The following is a 23,841-nucleotide window of genomic DNA, read 5'->3' as shown; positions in this document are numbered from 1 at the left end:
CTTAAAATATGTCTTGAAACATAGGTTTTCAAACTCTAGGCACTATGTATTGCAGATATGCATAAGTAAATCAGATGGCAGTTACATCCCTGCCAGTATCAATGTTGTGTTTCAGTGCCATACCAATACTGTCCTCCGCACACGTCCATCAACAAGCATGCATTGTCCTCAGCTAACCCAAGACTTTCTGTTTTCACCCTTGCATGCTCCAGCTTCTCCTTTGGCCATCGCTGTAAGGGCTGCCAGGTTGGGACTAGATCCCGAGAGGTTCTGCCAGGCCCGGTTCTACGGGGGTGCTTGAGGGTGCTAAGCACCCTCAAATAAAAGTGAAAGCACCCTCAGATGAAAAATTATTAATAGCACACATACACGAGATTTTGCCGAAAATAAAACACAGACGGATTTCACACCTCTTGCCTATAATAGGATAGCCTACACTAAATAAATAAATTAATAAAATTAAACAAATATATATATATATATATATATATATATATATATATATATTAAATAAATTATTTTGTTATGCTTTCATGTTTAATGCATTGTAGTTGGCCTTTCGTGATCGCGATACGCAAAAGGTGAAGCTGTCTCTTTAATTGCCCACTTTGCTTGCGTGCGTGCTTCCCGCTCAGAAAACGTAAAAACATTCAAAATACCTCAGCTGATAAACATCATGTCGACAAGACGCGCTGTGTTCTGTGATCTTTTTTTCCACTGCCCAGGGACAAGCATGTGAAGAGTCAGTGGCTACAGTTCATATTTAGTAACACAGAAGTTTAGCCCGAACCTCGAGTCATTTTAATGACGTTTCTCCAACATAATGTTCTCCAACATAAATGCTTTCAAGTCTGGATTCGCAAGCCGTTTGAAGGAAGGTTACAGTACTGAATATATTTGGATTAGCTTCTTCCTCCTCCTCCGAATCACAACCTGTAAGTATTATTATTAATAATTGTAGCATGCTCAATAAGTATTTTGTGTAACGTTATGTGTGTTGTGTAACGTTAAGCTAGAGCAGCTTCTTGGTCTTTTGCTGTCAATTGTTTTGAACTGCTTGTCGTTGTTATTGGAGTTGTCATAAAGAATATAGCAGCAATACCTTGGTGTAATAACGTTACTGCAGCAGTGCTTTATCAATATGTTTATGCATAACGCTAACAATGAATGACTGATTGGGTGTTGATGTGTTGTCATGGTTGTCATATTGTACAGACCCGGCAGTCAGCGCTAGTGCATTATGGGTAATTGTTTGTTGGGAGTTGATTTATGCGTTATTACAGCAATATGGTTGGGGTTTGTGTTAGTAAAGTTACGTGTGTTTATGTTCAAGTTAGGTTGGATGTTCTTGGTACATTTTCTGCCTTGTTATGTAAAACCGTGTCTCTCACCGTCATGGAGAGAGACGTGTGTAAGGCAGTGACTTTTGGCCATTCTAGGAGTGTTCAATTGAAGTTGAAGCCGGTTACAACAAGGGTATCACCACAGTAGGTAGGCTATGTGTGGCATGTTTTAATGTTTTGCAAAGTGAAGATCGTTGCTTGTTTACATGCTATTCTATAATTTACTGCCAGATCATATATTGTTTAACATAACAGCAATTAGTAGTATTGTTCTATACAACATCCCCAATTTTGAGATACTATGTTTCAGACTGATGACTGAGCTATCTCCTACGATTATGTAAGCAGCACCCTCACTAAATTCAGAAGCACCCTCAGTGATTTTGTTCTAGAATCGGGCCTGGGTTCTGCTTGCGTTTCTGCCTTGACCGTTTAGCGGTACCTGCTGCTTTCATGACCCGATTCGGTCTCACGAGAACACCGTAACCAGGGTTGCAGTGGAAGTAATGGCGACCACCAACCGAACCATCGTTTTTACCTGGACATGAAGAACAGCATAATTATTTGGTGCAGAACCTTTGAAATCAATGGTCAATTAATCACTTGATTAGACATAATTTCTTAATAATTGAAACCGTTTCAATTATTAAATGGACCACTGTAAAATGTATGCAAGTGTAAATTTCATGAAAAGGCATTAGCAAGCACTATTTTGAGTCCGCAAGTCCGAACCATTATTTTTAGCTAGAAATTAAGACAAGCATAATTGTTGGGTGGTGCATACAAAAGGAACATTTGCAAATCAGTGGTATTTTGATCATTTCATTTAAAAAGATAACGGATTATATAACGGATTGTTCCAGTTTTATTTGTGCCCAGTCACATATTTACCCTCTTTCAGCCAGTCGGGAGTCTCAAGGCTTTCCTCTTAATCTGAAAGGATCTCCAGTCTTTCTTGAGACACACTCAGTGAAGATAAAGAGTTACTGAGTTTAGTTTTGCCCTCTTCGTCTTCTTCATGCAGGACGCCTTTGAAAGACTTAAGGCCGGAGGTCTTGACTTAGTGGATTTGGAAAGGGTTGGAGTAGGGAGCAGGAGTGGGTTTGATGTTTTGTTCAGGTCTTGATTGCTGGTCAGGCATTGATGGCTTAGCTGTCTTGACTGGAATTGACGGATCAGTTGTTTTCGAGGCAGCTGGTGGTTCCAGTGGTGTAGATGGTACTGATGTGGCTAAATTGGATGATGAGACGTTGGTTTCAGAGGGTTTCTTGAGGAAAGGAATCAGAAACACTGAGGAGTTTTTGAGGAGATATATCTAGAGGAGACTTTGGACCATGTTCTTCTGATGTCTGGGATTCTGTAGGTACCCGTTTTTCCAGTTCTAGGTCATCTGGTTCAAGTTTTGACTGATGCTTTTGGGATGTGCTGCTTGTTGGCACAAACTCTGTGTTTGGTTCAGTCGTTTTGGAAGTAGAGCCTATTTTAGCCTCTGTGCTGTCAAGAAGAGAAGGGTCAACATTCGAGACCGCACACTCAGAGAGAGTCGCTGTGGAGACACTTGTGGAGATGTATCCACTTGAGACATTGCTGATGGAGCTGTTTGTTGAATCACCAACTGGTCTTTGCTTGGGGTATTCAACCTCTACAGAAGCAGGAGGTGGAAACTCGTTGATCTCGGATGGAACTATAGGAAGTAGAGACTCTTTGACTCCTGAAGAAGCAGAAGAAGGTGGAACCTTTCTGACTTGTGCAGAAACAGATGGAGATAGAACTTCCTCAGCCTCTGGAGAAAGATTAGGAGCTAGAACTTCAGCAACCAATGGAGGAACAGGTGGAGATAGAACCTCCTCAACTCCTGAAGAAAGGTTAGATGGTAGAACTTCCTGAATCAACTGAGGAACAGATGGCTGTAGAACCTCCTCAACCTCTGAAGAACGATTACGAGGTGGAACCTCAACTTCTGGAGTAAGATTAGATGTTAGAACTTCCTCAACCACTGGAGGAACAGAAAGAGGTGGAACTTCTTGAGGAAAATGAGGCAACAGAATCTCCTTAACATTCTCTGGATTCTCTGAAAGTGGAGTTTCCATACCATAGCTCTGAGGAAATCAAAAAGATCAAGGTAAGTAATGATATACGTAGTACTGAAACCAACTTTTATGTTACCCACTAGACCGCATCACCAGATACTGTTCACAAAACTAACAAGGTGCAGCCTATAATACATGTAGACTTACTTTCTGGATGTCAGAAGTGGGTTTTTTACAAATAAAATAAAAAATTTGGGTTCCAACTTAAGAGACTTACCAGTTCATAGCTGTTGATGTCTTCAAGACTTTCAGACTGAACAACAATGCGTGGCGCATTCTAGTTGAAATTAAAAATATAAGAATTTTACCAGGAATACCACACATTTGCCATACATTTTGCATGTTGCAATTCAGGATAAAAATATTCTATTTCATTTTATTTTACTATAATAAAAACATTAATAATTTCAATACAGTTGAGACATAACCATGAACTCTAAATGTATACGTCCAGGACATTGTATGCTAATCACTGATTGGTACACTGTGCAGTGATAATACTATATTATGCTTTTCTAAATCTAGAAATATTTTGTGAAGTATATTTTAGAGCCGCAGCAGGTGTTGTTACCTGCTCAAATGCAGCAGGAGGAGGCGTCTCTTTCTTCTCCTCTTTCTTGGACAACAGAGACTTGAACATCTTGGGTACTGGAGACACTAGAGCTTTCACTGGGGAGAAATAAGATGCAGCGAATCCTGAGAGACCTGCAGGAACACGGGTTTGAGGAGCAGCAGAACAGAGAAACATGGAAGGACAGAAGAAAGGGAAAAAGGCAGGGAACCCATGAGAGATTAAAAAAAAAAAAAAAAAAAAAGTGTAAAGCAAAACTACAAAAGCGGATCAGCTCCTCCAATCAGAGAACAGCGGTCCGGGAAGCACATAGACTTTTTACTTAACAGTTTTCCTTTATTGCACACTGACGACATGCACCAAACAACTGCTGCAAACACAAACCTTTAATAAGCGCCATGCAGTTCTGAGTTAATGCACAGGCCAGCAGGTCAAGGGTCCTAGCTATAGGTTACAGTAGAGCTGAAGATCTTTGCCCGAACCCGACGGGACCCGACGGGTTCGGGCTTAATTTATATCATCTTACGCGGGCTCGGGCCAGGCTCGGGCTTGCGCTCCGGTTTGCGAGGTAAACGAGCGGTCATGTGATGTGTTTCGATTAGGGCGAGAAAGATGCGAAAATGGATGCTGAGTAGGTGTAACGGAGGCTTGCCTCTGGTGATTACGTTTTGGTTGCACCAGCAACTAAAGCAAAGTCTGAGGTGTGGAAAAGTTTTGACCTTGTTTATAATGAGAAAAATGAGTGAATAATGACGCACCATCAGTGAGCTCAGGAACGCGCTGAAACCATCTACAGTGGATTCAAAAATGTTCCTCCACAAAAACATGTAGGCGCAGCCTAATCTCTGTGAGTAGGCTAAAGGTTTTTCAAATGATAACTAAATATTCATTGAGTCTTAAATGCATAATGTAGACAGAGTATATACGCTAATGTTGGCATTCTTTTATTAAATGTCAGCTGCTAGTGGCGAAGCAAATCCGGCGGATTTCGTTATTGCCAAATATGCTACCCATCTTAATTAAAAAATTTATCTTAATTTAATTTGTTTAAAAAACTCATTTTTATTGGTGCGTTGGTCTGTTTATAGGCTAAATGAGCCTATGCCTATTTAGAGTGCTGAGGTGTTAAGATGTTACAGAGGACTTATTTTATTTCTTTATTCCAGCTTCCAAGTGGCCTATAGTCTACGTTAGTTATGAATAAATTATGTTAAAACACATATAAATGACTAATTCTTGACAAAAGGCAAAAGAGCTGTGTGCGTGTGCACATTTGAATAATGTCGGGCCGTAAACGGGTTCGGGCTTTTAAAAAGCTGTCAATCAAAATGTACTTGTCGGGCTCGGGCCGAAACCTGTCGGGCTTTGGGTCCTGTCGAGCCTAACTTTTAAGGCCCGAATACAGCTCTAAGTTACAGCTTTCAATAACTTATCTGAAGAAAAGTAATGCTTGGTGACAAGGTGCTAGAAATATGTGGCTCATTGCTAGGGTCTTGCTAAGGTATTCTGAGTATTATGTTACTTTGAAGTTGCAGTGATAATATGAGTGGTCGCTAAAGTATTTTAGCTAAGGTATTTTGAGTGTTTTATCATTTGTAGACAGTTGCAGTGGTACTGTAAGTGGCTACTACAGCAGTGCTAAGATCTTTTAAGTGTTTTATGTTGCTTTGCAGTTGCTATGGTATTACAAGTGGATGCTAGGGTGTTGCTAAGGTGTTCTAAGCGTTTTTTGTTGTTATGCAATTGCTGTGGCATTATGATTAGTTGTAAGGGCATTGCTATTATTTTCCAAATATTTTACCAATGTCACTATATGGCTACGTCAAAGTCCTTTTAAGACAAGTCATGTCACTGAGCGACCATCTTTGAAACGCCTCTTGGGCATGCAAGTGCAACTCCAATCTCTTTGAACCAGAAACATCAAATTCTCCAAAACTGTTCACTAAGCTTACGGATAAAATTTCATATTTGCAATCACCAAAGAAATCAACAGCAGCTGCAGTGATGCGATGACTTTACCTATTAGCGATTGGCTCTTTCATTCAGAAGGCGGGGCTTCCTGTGATTGAGCGGCCATATTGAGTTTTGGATTTTTCCCCATTCAAAACTATACGAGTGACATGGCTCGGATAAACTATAGTCTTTAGTTATGTGTCCCTGTGTGATCTAGGGTGTTCCTAAAGTGTTCTGAGTGTTATTTTATTTATTTATTTTCTTTTCTCGTGTTAGACATCAAAGTCAAACTCCAGCAGGTAATGTAAGCTCAGTCTTACCTGTGAAGGGGAAAGTGGACAGCAGAAGAGGATGAGGACAGTTACCTGGCTCTGAGTTTTGATTTTGTACCGACTCTGAGTGAGATGGGCTCTTCGTGGCTGATGTTAGTGCAGAAATCTGCTGCGTACTGTCCCAGCCACCCTACACAACATAAAAGCACAGGCAAGAAACCATCAGTAAACAAGCTGAACATCTGGATGGGCAGTAAATGAAAAGTAGCGCTCGCTGACAAGGGAACTAGAGAGTTTCGTCTGGTTTCTGGGGTGCTGCTAAGTGTTTTTATCCTTAGGTGTTCTTTATTGATTCTCTGAATTATTTTTCATCTTTTACATTTTTGTTTCTAAAATTCCAACATGACATGCAGGTTAAGAAAATATATATATTTTTTACTTTGATGTTATTGCACATTTTTTTTATTTTAATTTGACATTTTTGTATGAAATTTCATTCAACTCAAAAAGCCTTCTGCAGTTATTTCAAGAACCCCAGAATTTTGTGGGAGAAGCGGGAGACCCTGAAATGTAATGCTTAATTCACTTTATGTTGTTAATGACAACGAATGGAATATATTACTTTGCATTTTAATATCAATATGTTACAATATTATTCTGTAATATTAATTAAGCAATATTAATCAATGTGTTAAATGAGCAATCTAAAAGTTATCAAAATGTAGTCTGGTTACCTAAAATATGTAATGTAACGGATTATGTTACTAACTTCAATTTTTGAGATGTAATTTGGACTATAATTTGTAAGTTATCTACCCAGCTCTGTGATTCGTTCCTTGTTATGAGTGGTTTGCCAAAACTGTGGCGTACCGAACTGAGACACAAACCAAACTACAGGTAATCTAAACTGTTACTGCACTATTTAAGGTGTGTTTTCTCACTTTATTGTCTTCTGAGTCTTGGCTGGTGGACAGATCTTTCCTGCTGCCCGAGAGCTGAAGAATAAACAGATTGCATTTCATTTCTGGATTAGGTCTGAGCTGATTTAGATCATGCTTTTTTTTAATCAAATCAGCATATTAGAATGATTTCTGAAGGATCATGTGACACTGAAGACTGGAGGAATGATGCTGAAAATACAGCTGCGCATCACATGAATAATTTTACAATATATTCACATAGAGAAAAAAACTTAGTCACAATATTTTTTTTTTTTTTTTTTTGTAAAAAAAAAATGCAGTCCTGATGAGCATAAGAGGCTCCTTTTAAAAACATTTTAAAAAATCTTACAGACCTCAAACTTCAGAACACTAATGTATAGTACAAAACGATTCACATTGCAACTCATTACACTGCTTAAACAATAAAACAATGTTTCTCTTGACGTACCCCCGGGATGTTTGAGACGATCTCAAACGTGACTCCACAGGCGTGAACTGAGCTGCGGTGAGACATTCTCCTCAGCAGACTTTGAGCAAAACCCTGCAGGAAGAGATCCGATCGATGAAAGAGCACTCAAAGATAACCTCACACTCGAGGCACACACCTGTCGCCCGGTCAGGTTCACACAGATGCGCTTGCGCGGGACCAGCTGCATCTGTGCGGGATGACTGAGCAGAACTGTGGTGCGGACGGTGAGGTAAATCCTGTGATCCGGCCCCGTCGCTCGATTCAGCTCAGGACTGTCATGAATGGTGCAGTCCCATGATGCCTCTGTCTTCACCTGTGGGAAGAGAGGGATTCCTTCATCTAACGTGGAATATCATGGTGCAGTTCTGTTCCACTGAGAAGCAAAACACTGTCTGCTCACCTCATTATCGTAGTATTTGACAATCTGTAAGTGAAACATCCATGAAATCATCTTTATCTTCTCTGTCGAGCGCAGCATCCAGACCTCTAGCGAGAGGAGCAGACAGATGATCATGGAAGTCATCAGCTGTAGTTCACAAATAATTCATACAACATTCAGCTTAACTCGATTTGGAAAAAGTGTTTGTGTTCAACTAAAACTATTTAAATGAAAAAAAAATTCTTAATGAAGTGGAAATGAAATAAAACAAAATATAATACATGAAATACTAAAATCATTAATGAAAAAAAAAACAGTTGTGTGTGTGTTTGTGTGTATAAACTAATAAAAATGACAAAAGCATAAGAAAATTACTAAAACAAACAAAACTAATAATATAAAAAAAAAAGCCAATTCAAAATAGTAACAAAAATAAAATGGAATATAATAGTAATATTTAGTATTATTTATTATTTAATATAGTATTCATATTTGAATAAGCAAATCAAAAATTTCATCTTTTAAAAAAGCTTTTTCATGTAGATATTTTAAAATAATTTAAAAAATGTTAATCATTGAATTATTATCTTTGGCAAGTTACATTTATTTAAAACTCTTTAATGATTGTACTGGATATACTTTATATTAAATCATGTTATGAACTAAACATGCTAGCAAAAACGTTCTTAATAAAGCTGAAATTAAATCAAATTTAAATAATACAAGAAAATGACAAAAAATAGAAATGTTACCTTGAAAACGAATTGAAATAAAATAACTACCTGAACAACAAAAAAGCCTTAATACTAAATAGTAACATTAAAAAAACAAACTAATGAAAATGCCAAAAGTGATAAATGTATGAAAAAAAAAAAAAATATCATGCAAGAATACAAAAATACGATTTTAAATTAAATTTGAATGTTAACGAATTCACTTTACATTTTCATTACTTTACTATTATTTGAAGCAATATTTGTGTGTTGTGCATTTTATACATATTAGACTGTGTTAGCATCTAGACATTATATTTTACTGGAAAAAAATTGAGAGTCAGGTTCATCTTCCAAATCATTCACTTATAAGGCCTATTTCTGTTATGATGCTCCCTTAGTAGGCAGCTGCATATGTAGGGAGTAAAACATCCAGGGAGCACGGTAAATATTTACCTCTGAGGTCCAGGAAGATGACTGGGATGTGCGTCTCCATTCCTGCCACAGGAGCCCTGCAGGAACAGGTTCATGAGAAGAATCACTAATCTGAATTAACCAGATTGTTGGATTTTGAGTTGGTTATGGGTAGATAAAGGTAGTTCGATGATTGTTTGAAAGGAAATAACATCGTAAGACCAGTAAGAAATAAAATATGAACAAGTATACCGTCACATACCACTCCGCCGGGGCTCCTGGGATACCGCTGCCAGCAGAGGGCACCAGAACAGCGTTTCTCTTCTCCGTCAGCGTCAGACGACACTCCAGCAGCCGAGACTCGCTCTCCACATCCTCTTCTGACTTCTCTACAAGAGCCAGAGGAGAGCTGGCAGCCGTCCAACACTTTTCTCTCATTTCCACAAAAGATGAAACGCGATTGATTTCTAGAAACCTGTAAGCACGCAGTTCATCTACATCTCGTCTTACCGTGCTTGCCAACAAGTTTCTGAAGACGCTGGTCCAGATATTCCTGTCGTTCTGTTAAAGCTGTGAGCCACCGAGCTCTCAGTCTCTCCAGATCAACCTCCTGCAGGTACAAACATGCAGGAGATATTACTTTATTAATATATATATATATATATAAAGCACATAGTAAAGCTCATATCTTCTACAACCCGAATTCCGGAAAAGTTGGGACGTTTTTTAAATTTTAATAAAATGAAAACTAAAAGACTTTCAAATCACATGAGCCAATATTTTATTCACAATAGAACATAGATAACATAGCAAATGTTTAAACTGAGAAAGTTTACAATTTTATGCACAAAATGAGCTCATTTCAATTTTGATTTCTGCTACAGGTCTCAAAATAGTTGGGACGGGGCATGTTTACCATGGTGTAGCATCTCCTTTTCTTTTCAAAACAGTTTGAAGACGTCTGGGCATTGAGGCTATGAGTTGCTGGAGTTTTACTGTTGGAATTTGGTCCCATTCTTGCCTTATATAGATTTCCAGCTGCTGAAGAGTTCGTGGTCGTCTTTGACATATTTTTCGTTTAATGATGCGCCAAATGTTCTCTATAGGTGAAAGATCTGGACTGCAGGCAGGCCAGGTTAGCACCCGGACTCTTCTACGACGAAGCCATGCTGTTGTTATAGCTGCAGTATGTGGTTTTGCATTGTCCTGCTGAAATAAACAAGGCCTTCCCTGAAATAGACGTTGTTTGGAGGGAAGCATATGTTGCTCTAAAACCTTTATATACCTTTCAGCATTCACAGAGCCTTCCAAAACATGCAAGCTGCCCATACCGTATGCACTTATGCACCCCCATACCATCAGAGATGCTGGCTTTTGAACTGAACGCTGATAACATGCTGGAAGGTCTCCCTCCTCTTTAGCCCGGAGGACACGGCGTCCGTGATTTCCAACAAGAATGTCAAATTTGGACTCGTCTGACCATAAAACACTATTCCACTTTGAAATAGTCCATTTTAAATGAGCCTTGGCCCACAGGACACGACGGCGCTTCTGGACCATGTTCACATATGGCTTCCTTTTTGCATGATAGAGCTTTAGTTGGCATCTGCTGATGGCACGGCGGATTGTGTTTACCCACAGTGGTTTCTGAAAGTATTCCTGGGCCCATTTAGTAATGTCATTGACACAATCATGCCGATGAGAGATGCAGTGTCGTCTGAGAGCCCGAAGACCACGGGCATCCAATAAAGGTCTCCGGCCTTGTCCCTTACGCACAGAGATTTCTCCAGTTTCTCTGAATCTTTTGATGATGTTATGCACTGTAGATGATGAGATTTGCAAAGCCTTTGCAATTTGACATTGAGGAACATTGTTTTTAAAGTTTTCCAAAATTTTTTTTACGCAGTCTTTCACAGATTGGAGAGCCTCTGCCCAGCTTTACTTCTGAGAGACTCTGCTTCTCTAAGACAAAGCTTTTATAGCTAATCATGTTACAGACCTGATATCAATTAACTTAATTAATCAGCTGAATCTTTTCAAAACTGCTTGCTTTTTTAGCCATTTGTTGCCCCCGTGCCAACTTTTTTGAGACCTGTAGCAGGCATTAAATTTTAAATGAGCTAATTAAGTGGATAAAAGTGTAAAATTTCTCAGTTTAAACATTTGCTACGTTATCTATGTTCTATTGTGAATAAAATATTGGCTCATGTGATTTGAAATTCCTTTAGTTTTCATTTTATTAAAATTTAAAAAACGTCCCAACTTTTCCGGAATTCGGGTTGTATTAAATTCAGTGTTGGGGAGTAACTAGTTACATGTAACGGCGTTACGTAATTTAATTACAAAATTATTGTAACTGTAATTAGTTACAGTTACTAAGAAAAAAATAGTAATTAAATTACAGTTACTTATGAAATTTTTAACGATTACAAAGGGGATTACATTTGAATACATACAGATTTAACTGATTTCTTTCCCAAATTACACTGACTATTATGAGACATACATCCTAATAATTTCCTGTATGCGGAAACACAGTCTAGTTCGTAGAATCCAGTCATAAAAACGTAATGCCTATAACGCGGACGGAATATGCCACATTTTGGATGACTAAATCAAAAGTAGGTCAGTACACTTGAATCAAAACATGACATCGACTAGTGTCTGTAAATATTAAGCACAAAAAATCCAATATATGACTTGCACATTTTGCGTGTTGGAAATCAGGCGCGGACTGGACACCGGGAGAACCGGGACAAATCCCGGTGGCCTGGCAGATGATTTGCCCCACTATTTTAATATTGTTATTGTATAATTGCACGCCGAATGTACTAAATCTCTAATAAGTCATGAAGTGTTAGTCATGACTCGCGCGCTCTCCGCGCCTCCGCCAAACGGTTCGGATCAGACTCAGAGTAATCAATGCGAGAGAGAGAGAGAGAGAGGGAGAGAGAGAGAGAGAGAGAGAGAGAGAGACTGAGAGAGAGAGAGACAGAGAGAGAGAGAGAGAGAGAGAGAGAGAGAGAGAGAGAGACTGAGAGAGAGAGAGACAGAGAGAGAGAGACTGTGGAAGCGCACAGCTGGAGCAGAGAAGCAGAACTACTGTTCAGGGTTTTAGGTCAGTTTTATCTGTAAAGATGCTTTTTTTTTTTTTAAATCAAGCAGCAGATCGTTGCTCATCAGTCATCACTCAAAATACTATATAAAGGTCATCATTAGTATCTGTTGTAATGTTACAGTAGTAATTTAGCTGAAAAAAAATCAGATTTTTTTTTATATAGATTTAGGGGGAGCTACGATAGACAACAACACAACCCTAACGAAAATTAACATTTTAAAATTTAACTATAAATCCAGAGAAAATTGTAACTATTGTTTAACTGTGGTAACCAAAAATGTAAAATTATTTTACAAATGTATTTATTTAAAAATAAATACAAATCCATTTGCAAAAAAAATAAAAAATAAAATAAAAAAAGGTTATTTTACTTTTATATAGGCTAATAAAAGCATGGTTAATTTTTGTAAGGGAAAAACATGACTCGTGTACAGTATTAGGATTTTTCAATAAAGATATTGTAGTATTGTAGAGTATTGTATTGTAAAGTATAGTTTTGTTCAATCTTGAGTATTAAAGTCATGAGAGAGATGGATAACAGGGCAAAATAAAGAGACTGAAGAGAAAAATAGAAGTGAAGGTGCAGTTCAGGAGAGAACTTTTAATTATTTTGCATGTCCCCAAATTAAAGATTTAAACATTTTTTATGTCAGGTCCATACAAAAAATAGTTTTGTCCATTAATTTGTTTGTATGAGTTTGAATTTTCCAGTCTGAATTTTTTTCCCAGTCCGCCCCTCCTGTAAATTAATGGCAAAGACATGGTTTCATTTACTACACATAGGCCTACTGAAGCTCGCAGTGTTTTTAACCTCTGCTGCCTCAATATAGGAGTACACGAGCACATAAACATAATTTCTAGAACTGCTCTGTGTCACTTCATGTGCATTTTACTTATTTTGAGAAAACTATCATCATATACAGAGACAGCAGTTTAAAAAAACCACCAATGTTTCAGGAGTTTATTACACAGAATATGTCACATGCTTATTAGATAACTGTATTTAAGTTGATGTATATGCTTTTATTTATTATTCTTTAATTTTCACAAATTTAGAAAAGTAATCAAAAAGTACTCAAAAGTAATTAGTTACATTACTTTAATAAAGTAATTGAAAAAGTTACACTACTATTACATTTTAAACAGGGTAACTTGTAATCTGTAACCTATTACATTTCCAAAGTAACCTTCCCAACACTGATTAAATTTACACAAAAATAATTTGAGCTTAATGAATTTCATGTTTTTTGAGGTTACCTGTGATTTAAGTGTACGTCTTGAGCTGGTTCTAATACATTTTTTAAATTAGCATAATATTGATTCAACATTTATGTGTGAAAGTCTTTAGAACGCTTAGTGAATGAGACATGGTGATTTTACTAAAAGATAAAGATGTGTTTTTCCCCCTCTGGGTCTCTGTGCTTTTGCCAGTTCGAGTCTGATGGACGTCCACATTGCCGATGGAGACGTTGAGCACAGACTCGGTGATCAGAGGCATGGTGCCGGAGTCCAGGACAGAACACACCCCCACCTGAACACGCTTGGACTGACACTGTCTCACACACAGACACACACACACACACACCGTCAAGTCATGAGCTGTATCGAAGGAAAATCAGATCTTCTACAGAGAAATGTGTCAAGATTAAGTTTTACACCTCTTTACTATCATTAACGTCCACATAGACCTGTTTGAGCTGAAAGATTCCTCCGTTGTAGACGTCCTTATCTGACTGAACCTCCACCGGCACAAACTCTCCAGCATCATTCAGCTCCAGGATCTGAACCCAGAGCTCCAGCCTGCGCGTCACATCACTTCACTCCACCTGCACACACACACACACGAGCAGACACACACAGACACACACACACACACACACACACACACATGAGCAGACACGGGCAGACACAAACCCAGACACACACACACACACACACACGAGCAGACACGGGCAGACACAAACCCAGACACACACACACACACACACGAGCACACACACACAGACACACACACACACGAGCAGACACACACACGAGCAGACACACAGACATACATACACACACACACAGACACACACACACACGAGCAGACACACACACACTCACGGGCAGACACACACGGACACATACACACACACACGGGCAGACACACACAGACAGACACACACACACACACGGGCAGACACACACACACACACGGGCAGACACACACAGACACTGACACACACACACAGGCAGACACACACACACACACAGACACACACACACACACAGACACACACACACACACACACACACACAATAAAACGGGAATGAAACTTCACTTTTACAAACAGTCAAAAAACTAATTACAACTGTAATCAAATATAATTATTTTATTCTTTCATTCATATTTTACTCAAATATTTTAAGTGTTGATTGTTTTAGAATTCAAACTACTTTAAAATAATTTCTCAAATATCAGTTTTATGGTCACATGACTTGCAGGTAAAAAATTTTTTTTTATTTTTATTAAAATTGTATGAAAAACTGAAAAAGCATTTTATCTTGATTGCTTTAAAATAAAATAAAATTATTCATTTTAATTGTACAATAAATATTGTTAATAGGCACATGGCATGAAGGTAAACAAACACTTTACATTAATTTCTGAAAAATATTTTAAGCATTTTATTTTGATTGATTCAAATTTAAAATGATTTATTCTTTTAAATTCTACATTAAATGTCAGTCAATGGCACATGACATGCAGGGTAGACAAAAATATATTTATTTATTTTTATTTATAAAGTATTTTTAATAAATTTAAATTTTACATTAAATGTTGGTTGGTGGTCTAATAATTAATACATTTTAATTTTAAATTATTTAATGACTTAATAGCTTATGATTTAATTATTTATTTACTACGATCATCTAAACATTGACTGAATCTAGCTCTGCAGTTACAGGAACAATCTGTGATAGCTTTTGTGTTTAAGGACAATATAATAACTGCACGTGTACCTCTCTCTGAGAGAGCGAGTCTTTGCCTGAATCACCCCCAGCTCCCAGAGAGCCAGATTTCCATAAACCTCAACCGCCAGAGCACCCTCCATCACAAACTCCACAAAGTCTTCAGTTACGGCCACTTCTAGAGTCTACAGATGCACACAGACACACGTGATGACCGACACCTGCCACAAATGCAATCTTTTACTCCTCGTAAGTCAGTGTTTTCACCTTGCAGTTGTCAAACAGCACCAGAGTCTGTGGCTCTCTGCTGCTGGGGGCCGTCAGACCCACTTCTGGGGCGATGAACACCGGCTCCTGCTGCTCCCAGAAATGATACTTTAGATTACTATTTGGAGCATTGGGATCACTAGAAGAGGGCGAAATGAACTCACAGGTTTTTGCCTGTAGCTCAAAATTAGACTCATTTTGGCACCGCGCGTCACATATTGCATGTTTGATTGGAGATGTCCTATTTTATCTGACCATGCAGGTGAGTTTACGTTCTTGTGTCTCGCCGTCTGGACTGATCTCAGAGCCTCCTGTCTCACGCTCCTCTAGCTCTCCGCTCAGACGCTCCACCTCTACGTGAAGCCGACCGGCCACCTGAACAAAGGCACAAAACCAATGGCAATCAGTCAATGGCTTGCACTCTTTCTAATGGTAATAACCAATCTGTCTGCACACACACCTCCCCCTTCTGGTTGATGATGGAAACTGCGTACTGCAGCTTGACCTTGTACAGCAGACAGGACAGGAAGATGTTGGCCACACCGATCAGACTGTGGTTCTCCAGCCGGTCAAAGAACGGATCGGAGCGCTTGAAGTAGGAGCGCATGGCCTGAGCACAGACAGAGAGGATGAAGTGAACACGTGTAAGAATACTGCATTCGTGATGCGCATCAAAACCTAGCTTTTTGGTGACTTGTTGTTCAGAACGTTTCCTTTAAGCGACATAATAAACAATATAAACATGCACACATAAAAATCAAAATCTTTTATTTATATTTATTAATGCATATTAACAAAATAATTTGGTGTTATTTAGTGATTTTTTAAATTGTTTTATTATTATTTAACAAAAAAAAGTTTTTAAAAAATTCATATAATTAACTTAAAATCTTTATTAAAACAATTTAAAAGTCACCAAAATGGATGGAAACGTATATATAAAGTTATTCTTGCTTTATTATCAGTTATTTTGTCTAGTTGATTTTACTAATTCTTTTATATAATAAATTATACTTTGTTTCCTTAGCCACATATTCATTGAGAGACTTACATATTTTATTTAAATGTAACTATTTTATAATAAAATGTACACTTACGGCCTCATAAATCTCAATGCATATATATTTGCACTTAAAAAAAACATTATTTTATAATAAAATGTATAATTCAATTCTCGTATTAATTGAGCGATATATTTTGACTACATTTTTTTTTAAGTTCAAAAATGAAGGTAAAATAATGAATAATCTGATATTAAAAATATTGACTAGCACCAACTGTACCGAAGACTGAACCATCAAATCATTTCCTCTCAACGTTTGCTTTAAATGAAGCACTTTCAGTGTCTGAATTTTTATGTTCATGTTTATAGAAACTAAACTAACAGAACGATATCTGAGTGATTAAATACGTTTTAGAAATAACGATCATTTAAAAAAAAAAGTCTTGGGTTGGTGCAATGTTTCTTCTGCTCAACAAGGCTACATTTATTTGAGTAAAATTACAGTAAAAACTGTAATATTGTGAAATATTACTATTTAAAATAGCTTCAATATTAAATTTACATTTTAAAATGTAATTTATTTCTGTGATGTGCAGCTGTATATTCAGCATCATTTCTCCAGAAATCATTCTAATATACTGTTTTACTGCTTAAGAAGCATTTCTTATTTTTATTATTGTTATTTTTTTTTATTTCACATTATCAATAACATTGAATACAGTTGTGCTGATTCATATTTTTGTGGATTTTTTTTCTATGATGTCTATGATGAAAAGAAAGTTCAAATGAACAGAATAGAATCTTTTGTAAAAATCATAAAAGTCTTTTCTGACACTTCTGATCAATTTAATGCATCCTTGCTAAATAAAAATATGCATCTCTCTCCAATTTATTTTTTATTTTTGAAGAGTACAGTATGTATTAAAATATTATAAATAAATATGAATAAACATGGATGGATGGATGGATGGTTATTATTTCCAGGTCTTCCATAACTGAGAGGAAACTGATTCACGGATTCAGAGGCCAAATAGTGTGACAGCTGAATGAACATTTAATTAAACGCATAGTCAAATATTGCTTCATATTTGTATGTTTGAGTAAGTTACACAGACTCTGACAAACATGTCATCCAGTTTACGAATCCTTGTTTGTTGACTGAATCACTTTAATGAACCATTCATTTTGAACAATTCTCAAATATGACACCATGAACCTACAACATTCATGTTAAAAATAAGCGGATGAATCCTTCAACAGTCAATCACACACACACACACACACACTCCACTGATGAAACTTCAACCAATAACAATAAGTGTACACTTTTTTCTATGTCTGATTTCTTCCTTGGGTATTAAGATCCCATCTAATGCTGTTGTTCTTACTGTATATTGCCTTTGTTTTACTGTATATTGCCTTTGTTTATTCGCTAAACCATGCTTTGTAAGAAAATAAAAAAATAAGTTGAGGAAAAATGGTCAAAATGCACATGGATTTAATTAAAAATATCTACTAATATATAATTGAGGTTTTAGTGTCAGCGTGTCATGGGAAAAATGCCTATAAAATAAGATGAAAAATATTTTTTTAATATTTTAATTTGATTACTTATGTATAAATTACATAACACACCCACACCTATAAAATTGTTGAGTTATATGATTTATATTTTTTAAACATTTTATTAAATATTAAATATTAGTGGATAAAATATTTTTATATACATTTATATAGATAGATGGATGGATGGACGGACGGACGGACGGACGGATAGATAGATGGATAGAATAAAGGCAAATCATTTCAAAGGCAAAAAAGTCAATCATTATTAAAAACATTTCCATTTTTCTGTTAAATCTATTTACAAAAAAAGTGATATGAAAAATACTAGTGGATATTTTGTTTACACATACAAATCTAAAAATCTTTTTTTTTTTATAGATTCAATAAAAAAAAAAAATCCAGACTAAAAGAAAATTAAATAATTTCTCATTTTTATTCAAATCTGTTTAGAAGCCTATGTGATGTCATTCATTTTAACGAGAACAAGTACGAGAACTATTAGTGGCTATTTTTGTTTGTTTTCATATGCTCTCTAAAAAAATGCATGGTATTTAAATCTGTAATAATTAATCAACTGAAATTTGAATTTGTCTAGGAATACTGGAGCAGTGCTGCCGTTAACATTAAATGTAGTTTTATTAAATTTAACTGGGATCTGAGTTTGTAATACTGCCAGCAGCCCAGAATCTGTCTCTCACCGTTGTTTCCCAGCGCTTTCATCATGACTTCAGTCTGTGCCGACTCAAAACTGAAGCTGTTGTCACTGGAGCCATGACTGAGACCATCTGCATCCACATCCAGATGCTCAGCGTGAAGACCAGCCTTCATCACGCTCCCCTCCTCATCCTCCTCACCAACACCATACGTGTTCGACACGCTGATCCTGAGAAACACAAAGAGAGCAGTAAAGTCAGTACGCACTCACATATTCAACCACATTGACAGACACTGTATCAACTATATCACATATTCTTAAATACCATCACTAGCTAAAGAGTAGAGACAGACTGATACATAGACACGAGTATGAAAATCTGGCTTTTATATTACAGCTTATTTAATCTACTGTATATACAATGTATAGTTTACTCTAAACATTATATACTTTCCCTTGTTGTATTAGATTATTAGATTAGCAATTCAAATATTATTATTTATTTTATATATATATATATATATATATATATATATATATATAAGGAGAAAGCGTTACTATGGATTATGGACTATTTTAGAAAGAAACAACATGTTTGACATTAAAAGAGCCTTAACGATGGATTTTTTTTCTTAGCTTTTCACATCACAAGACATTAACTGATGGACTGGAGCGGTGTGATGTTTTTATCAGCTGTTTGGACTCTCATTCTGACGGCACCCATTCACTGCAGACCATCCATTGATGAGCAAGTGCAGGAATGCTACATTTCTCCAAATCTTTTCCAATGAAGAAAAACAAACTGATCCTAATCTTGAATGGCCTGAATGGGAGTACATTTTAATTTACAGGTGAACTATTCCATTTTTACATTTCCATTGGGAGTGTGTTACTGCAACTGCCATTTTTGGGATTCTTTTTTAACTTAAAGAAGAATAATAATAATAAAAATAACAATAAAAAGGTAATTAACAAATGCAGCAACTGCTTGAACCTTTACAAAAGAGCTGATAAACCACAGATGAACAGCTGATTTGATAAAGTAGTTTTGCAGGTTTGTCCTTTTTTCAGAAAAGTTCACAAGGTAACACAGGCAGGTAATATTGAAGTCTATAAGAGTTATATTGGCATCATAAATGATCCCTGATGATTCAGATCACTGCAGTATAAACACATTACAGAGGCTTAGTGATAGTTTCAACAAAAGGGTTTGTCATTATACCTAAATGAAGTATTTTGAATGTTAACAGACCTGCAAATTTGGCTGCCTCAGTCTCATCCACAGACCAGAAACAATAATCATACGCGAAAACCTAAAACAAAATATTGTGATGTTTAAAGACCGTGTAACAGATATATGTCAAAAGTTTTAATGAGCTGTAGAAATGTTCAGGATGACCAATCACTTTAGAAATCCAGTTAAGTTACACACTTTCTGTCATGCACATTATTCATGATAGATTGTAATACATTTGTTTCATTAATGTATTGCAGAAATGACATATGATAACTTACCTTTGGTTTGCTCCTGCGCTCACAAAAGGAAAAAAGGAAAGACAACAAAAACACAATATTAGAACATCCATTCTATATAATATAATATCAGAAAATCCATTAAATTATGAACGCTGAACATGATTTCTGCTGTTGACACACAGTCTAGAAGCATTTCAGGAAGATTTCAGAAATGTTAGTCTTATTTCAGCCATTATGAGAGAATTACACAATTAAACCATCCTCTCTGAACCTCCTTCATCTCACATTTTCTTTAATTAAATTCCACCCTTAAATCATTTACACGACAAACAGCATCTGCATGAGTGTGCTGTCTCTACATGTGCTTCATAATGAAAACACAAACTTGCTTTGAGGTATTATTATGGAATTTGAGTAAACATTCTTGCATTAGCCTGTAAAACCTGTTTGCACGCCAACACCGCAAACCGCTGCAAGTTACAGCAGAGGTCTGAAACATGCCTAGATCTGTGCTGAGAAACTGAGAGAAGCTGGATACGACTGAGGAGATTCCTGCAAGAGGAAAGGCTTGTGGAGAAAACAGGCACACCTTTTGCAAAAAGACCAGGAGCAGGAATGGAAGAGGAGACAAAGACGAAGGAATGAAGGACAGACAGATAAAAATCCTCCAGCAATGGTTGGAAACCGGCTGGTCTTTAATATTAAGAACATGCATGAGCAATTTGGTGCATGCTGACAGACGACCAATGCAAAACTGAGAGCTGATTTCAGCTGAAGGACAGACAAACCGCTGGATCAGTGACTGAGATATGAAATACTGCTGACTGATGAAGGTCCTGCTACACAACCATCAAACTCCTCTTTTTGTTAAGGGAGTAAACTGCTGAAAACTACAGCATGCAACATATGCATGGATTAAAACACCAGACAACTGCTATCTGGTTAAAAGAAAAAAGGGTACAAAATAACGAGAATGATGTTATAAATATACACAGTCAAATGGTAAAATTGTATCCATCCAATGTAAAAGCAGTAGCATTTTTAATGCATGACCAGACTGAAAGGAATAGTGCACAGAAAAAATGTCAGAATGCCTAAAGACTTCCACAGTGTGGAAATAAATACTACTGAAGTCAACTAGTCATTTTCTTTAAAATATCATCTTTGGTCTTCAACCCTACAAACCACCAAAGTAACCACTTAGCACTCCGAAAGTTTGAGCAACTCCAAAGGAACACACAATGAACAGATGAAGATGTGAAGATATTTTTATTGTAAACTGCGAGTGAAACCGTTGACCATTGAACATTCAAAGATTAATTTTCTGAAATGCCTACAGTATTTGTATCCACAGGAAGCAAAGCAGATTTCCATACAGATTTACATACATGGAACACACTATACTACTTATATTTATATACACTTATTTATCCAAACACACATACTTAGCGTACAGTTAAAATTTTTCCACATAATATACATGTACATACATAAATGCTCATTTTAATATACCTGCCATACATTGTCAATTTGTATATTGTCAATCCTTACCCACCTATTTGTATTTTTTTGTATTTTTTATTCCTTATTGTGTTTTTTGTTCTGTCGCTGTTATGTTGCACTGCGGAGCTCTGTCACGAAAACAAATTCCTCGTATGTGTGAACATACCTGGCAATAAAGCTCATTCTGATTCTGATTCTGATTCTGATTCATTTGTAAAGCTGGGTGGTGCTTGGTAAACGAAAGGACAGCACACATCCATGCAGCGTTGTTTTTAGGTTGCCTGAAAATACCCAATGAGACAGGAGTAATTTAGTTTCTTGGGTTTTTAGTCATGAGTATCCAAGGTTACCTTTGACCTGTCAGTGAACCTTCACTTGTTTCTATGGACACTGAAGGTCAAAGAAGAAAGAAAGAAAAATGTCAGTGGGAGAGAGAGAGAGAGAGAGAGAATCAGACTAAAACAGGAAGTCAGATGCATGATCTGCTGAATAGAGATTCTGTTTCTTTACTCTGTGATCAGATTCATCATGATTTCACCTGGTGAGCATTAAACAGCACCCCAGCATTGTTCTGCAAAGGCAAGCAGCACATGTGTTCTTCAGATCTAGTTGATTACTGCAGTAGTTTGGGGCTTGTCAAGACAGATATAGAGATATCATTTTTGCCAAACACAATCACACACCCACACAAACACACTCCAGTTTACCTGCTGTCGCCCTTTCCCAGGTTTCCATTGGCCGGGTACAGGATGGTCTGATTTCCTTCCATGTCCACAACACAATTTGTCTTTAAGTCTCGATCTGTACACAGCACATTAATCAATCAAAAACTGGTCATGAAATAGGTCGCATCATCGCTCACAAACAGCATTTTCCATGCAATACTTTAAAAACTACTGACAATATGTTTATTTATATATGGAGTTCATTTGCAAAAATAGACATCTCCGTTTTTAACAGTACCCAAAAATCGTGTTTTTTCATTGTGCATTACAATTAAATCTCAGTCAAACTGCAGGTGGGTTATTTTGACTAGGTAAAAAAAAAAAACAGAACAATAAAAACATGGTAACAATAAAATACAATAAAACACAGGATTTTTTTTTTATCTGTTTCTTCAAATAAACTCTTCATAAATATTTATATATATATATTCTTAATTAAAGAAGGGCCACAGATCAAGAACAGAATCAAACAGGGTCTCTAAACCAGTGATCTCCATCCCTGCTCCTGGAGAGCTACTGTCCTACAGATTTCAGCTCCTCCCACATCAAACACAGCTGAACGAGCTCATCAAGGTGCCCAGGGTTACTTGATAATTAAAGACGGGTGTGTTGGAACTCTCCAGGAGCAGGGTTGTAGAACCCTGCTCTAAAAATTAAACACACACACACTCACCTCTCCTGTTCATGGGTCGAACCCGGACCGCCACTTTCACATTAGACTCATTCACAGCACTTTCATCCATCATGAAGATCTTCTGCACCTTCTGTCTCACCAGTTCCCCAGTTATCATGAGCAATAACTGCATTAAACAAACAAGCACATATTTATTTAATACTACAAATCATGAGCTTGATTTGTCCAACAGCTCTTTTAAACATTGTCTCAAGTGTTTGGGCTATAACAAAGTTCCAAAATGATAAAATGTAGCAGTGCAATTCAATAACTTTTAGGTTAGAATGCAGTAAAACCTAGTTGTACCTGTTCATTGAGAGTGTTTCTGCTGGTTATTGGGTTGTGTGTGTCATTCCACACAATGAGCTGCTACAGATTAAATGACCAGAACAGAGACATTGACTCATCCAGACTGACCTAAGGATCAAAAATCAAACGATAACGCAGTGATAAATCCACCTGCTTCTTTTTCTGATCTTTCACCATCTTACCGTGTTAGACTTCAGCGGAGCTCCAGGAGCGTCTGAGCTGGTGAATCCCGCACACACGGGACCGACGGAGAGTAAACACAGAACCACAGAGTCACTCATTAGTGCTCGATCGGGCGGGGCCTGCGGCCTGAAGCTGTTTCTGATTGGAAAGTAACAGCGTTACGGTGCGTCTCTTTCACTGCTAGTGGACAACTGACGTGATGGTGATGTTTTTAATAGTTCAGTATTTATTTGTTTCTGAGTACCATTATTCATCAGTAAATT

General features: G+C 37.0%; 1 protein-coding gene across 1 annotated transcript; it reads right to left on the bottom strand.

Annotated features, from left to right (window-relative positions):
• Positions 1–70: 70 nt before the first annotated feature.
• Positions 71–23,704, bottom strand: kif13bb (kinesin family member 13Bb). The gene is given in 26 exon segments (XM_059513411.1): positions 71–274; positions 1,755–1,889; positions 2,137–2,220; positions 2,222–2,604; positions 2,606–3,442; positions 3,569–3,620; positions 3,622–3,710; positions 4,005–4,138; positions 6,323–6,419; positions 7,171–7,224; positions 7,619–7,711; positions 7,776–7,952; positions 8,040–8,075; positions 8,077–8,165; positions 9,188–9,243; positions 9,408–9,534; positions 9,656–9,755; positions 13,615–13,815; positions 13,952–14,078; positions 15,264–15,403; positions 15,486–15,603; positions 15,691–15,860; positions 15,946–16,095; positions 22,396–22,489; positions 23,393–23,503; positions 23,578–23,704. Coding segments are annotated over 25 exon segments (3,657 nt in total). The 5' UTR covers positions 23,401–23,503; positions 23,578–23,704; the 3' UTR covers positions 71–168.
• Between the last annotated feature and the right edge of the window lie 137 nt (positions 23,705–23,841).

This window comes from Carassius carassius, chromosome 27 (assembly GCF_963082965.1).
Source record: "Carassius carassius chromosome 27, fCarCar2.1, whole genome shotgun sequence".
Lineage (NCBI taxonomy): Eukaryota > Metazoa > Chordata > Actinopteri > Cypriniformes > Cyprinidae > Carassius > Carassius carassius.
The sequence above is the reverse complement of the archived record's forward strand: the minus strand, read 5'-3'. Positions and strand labels throughout refer to the sequence as shown.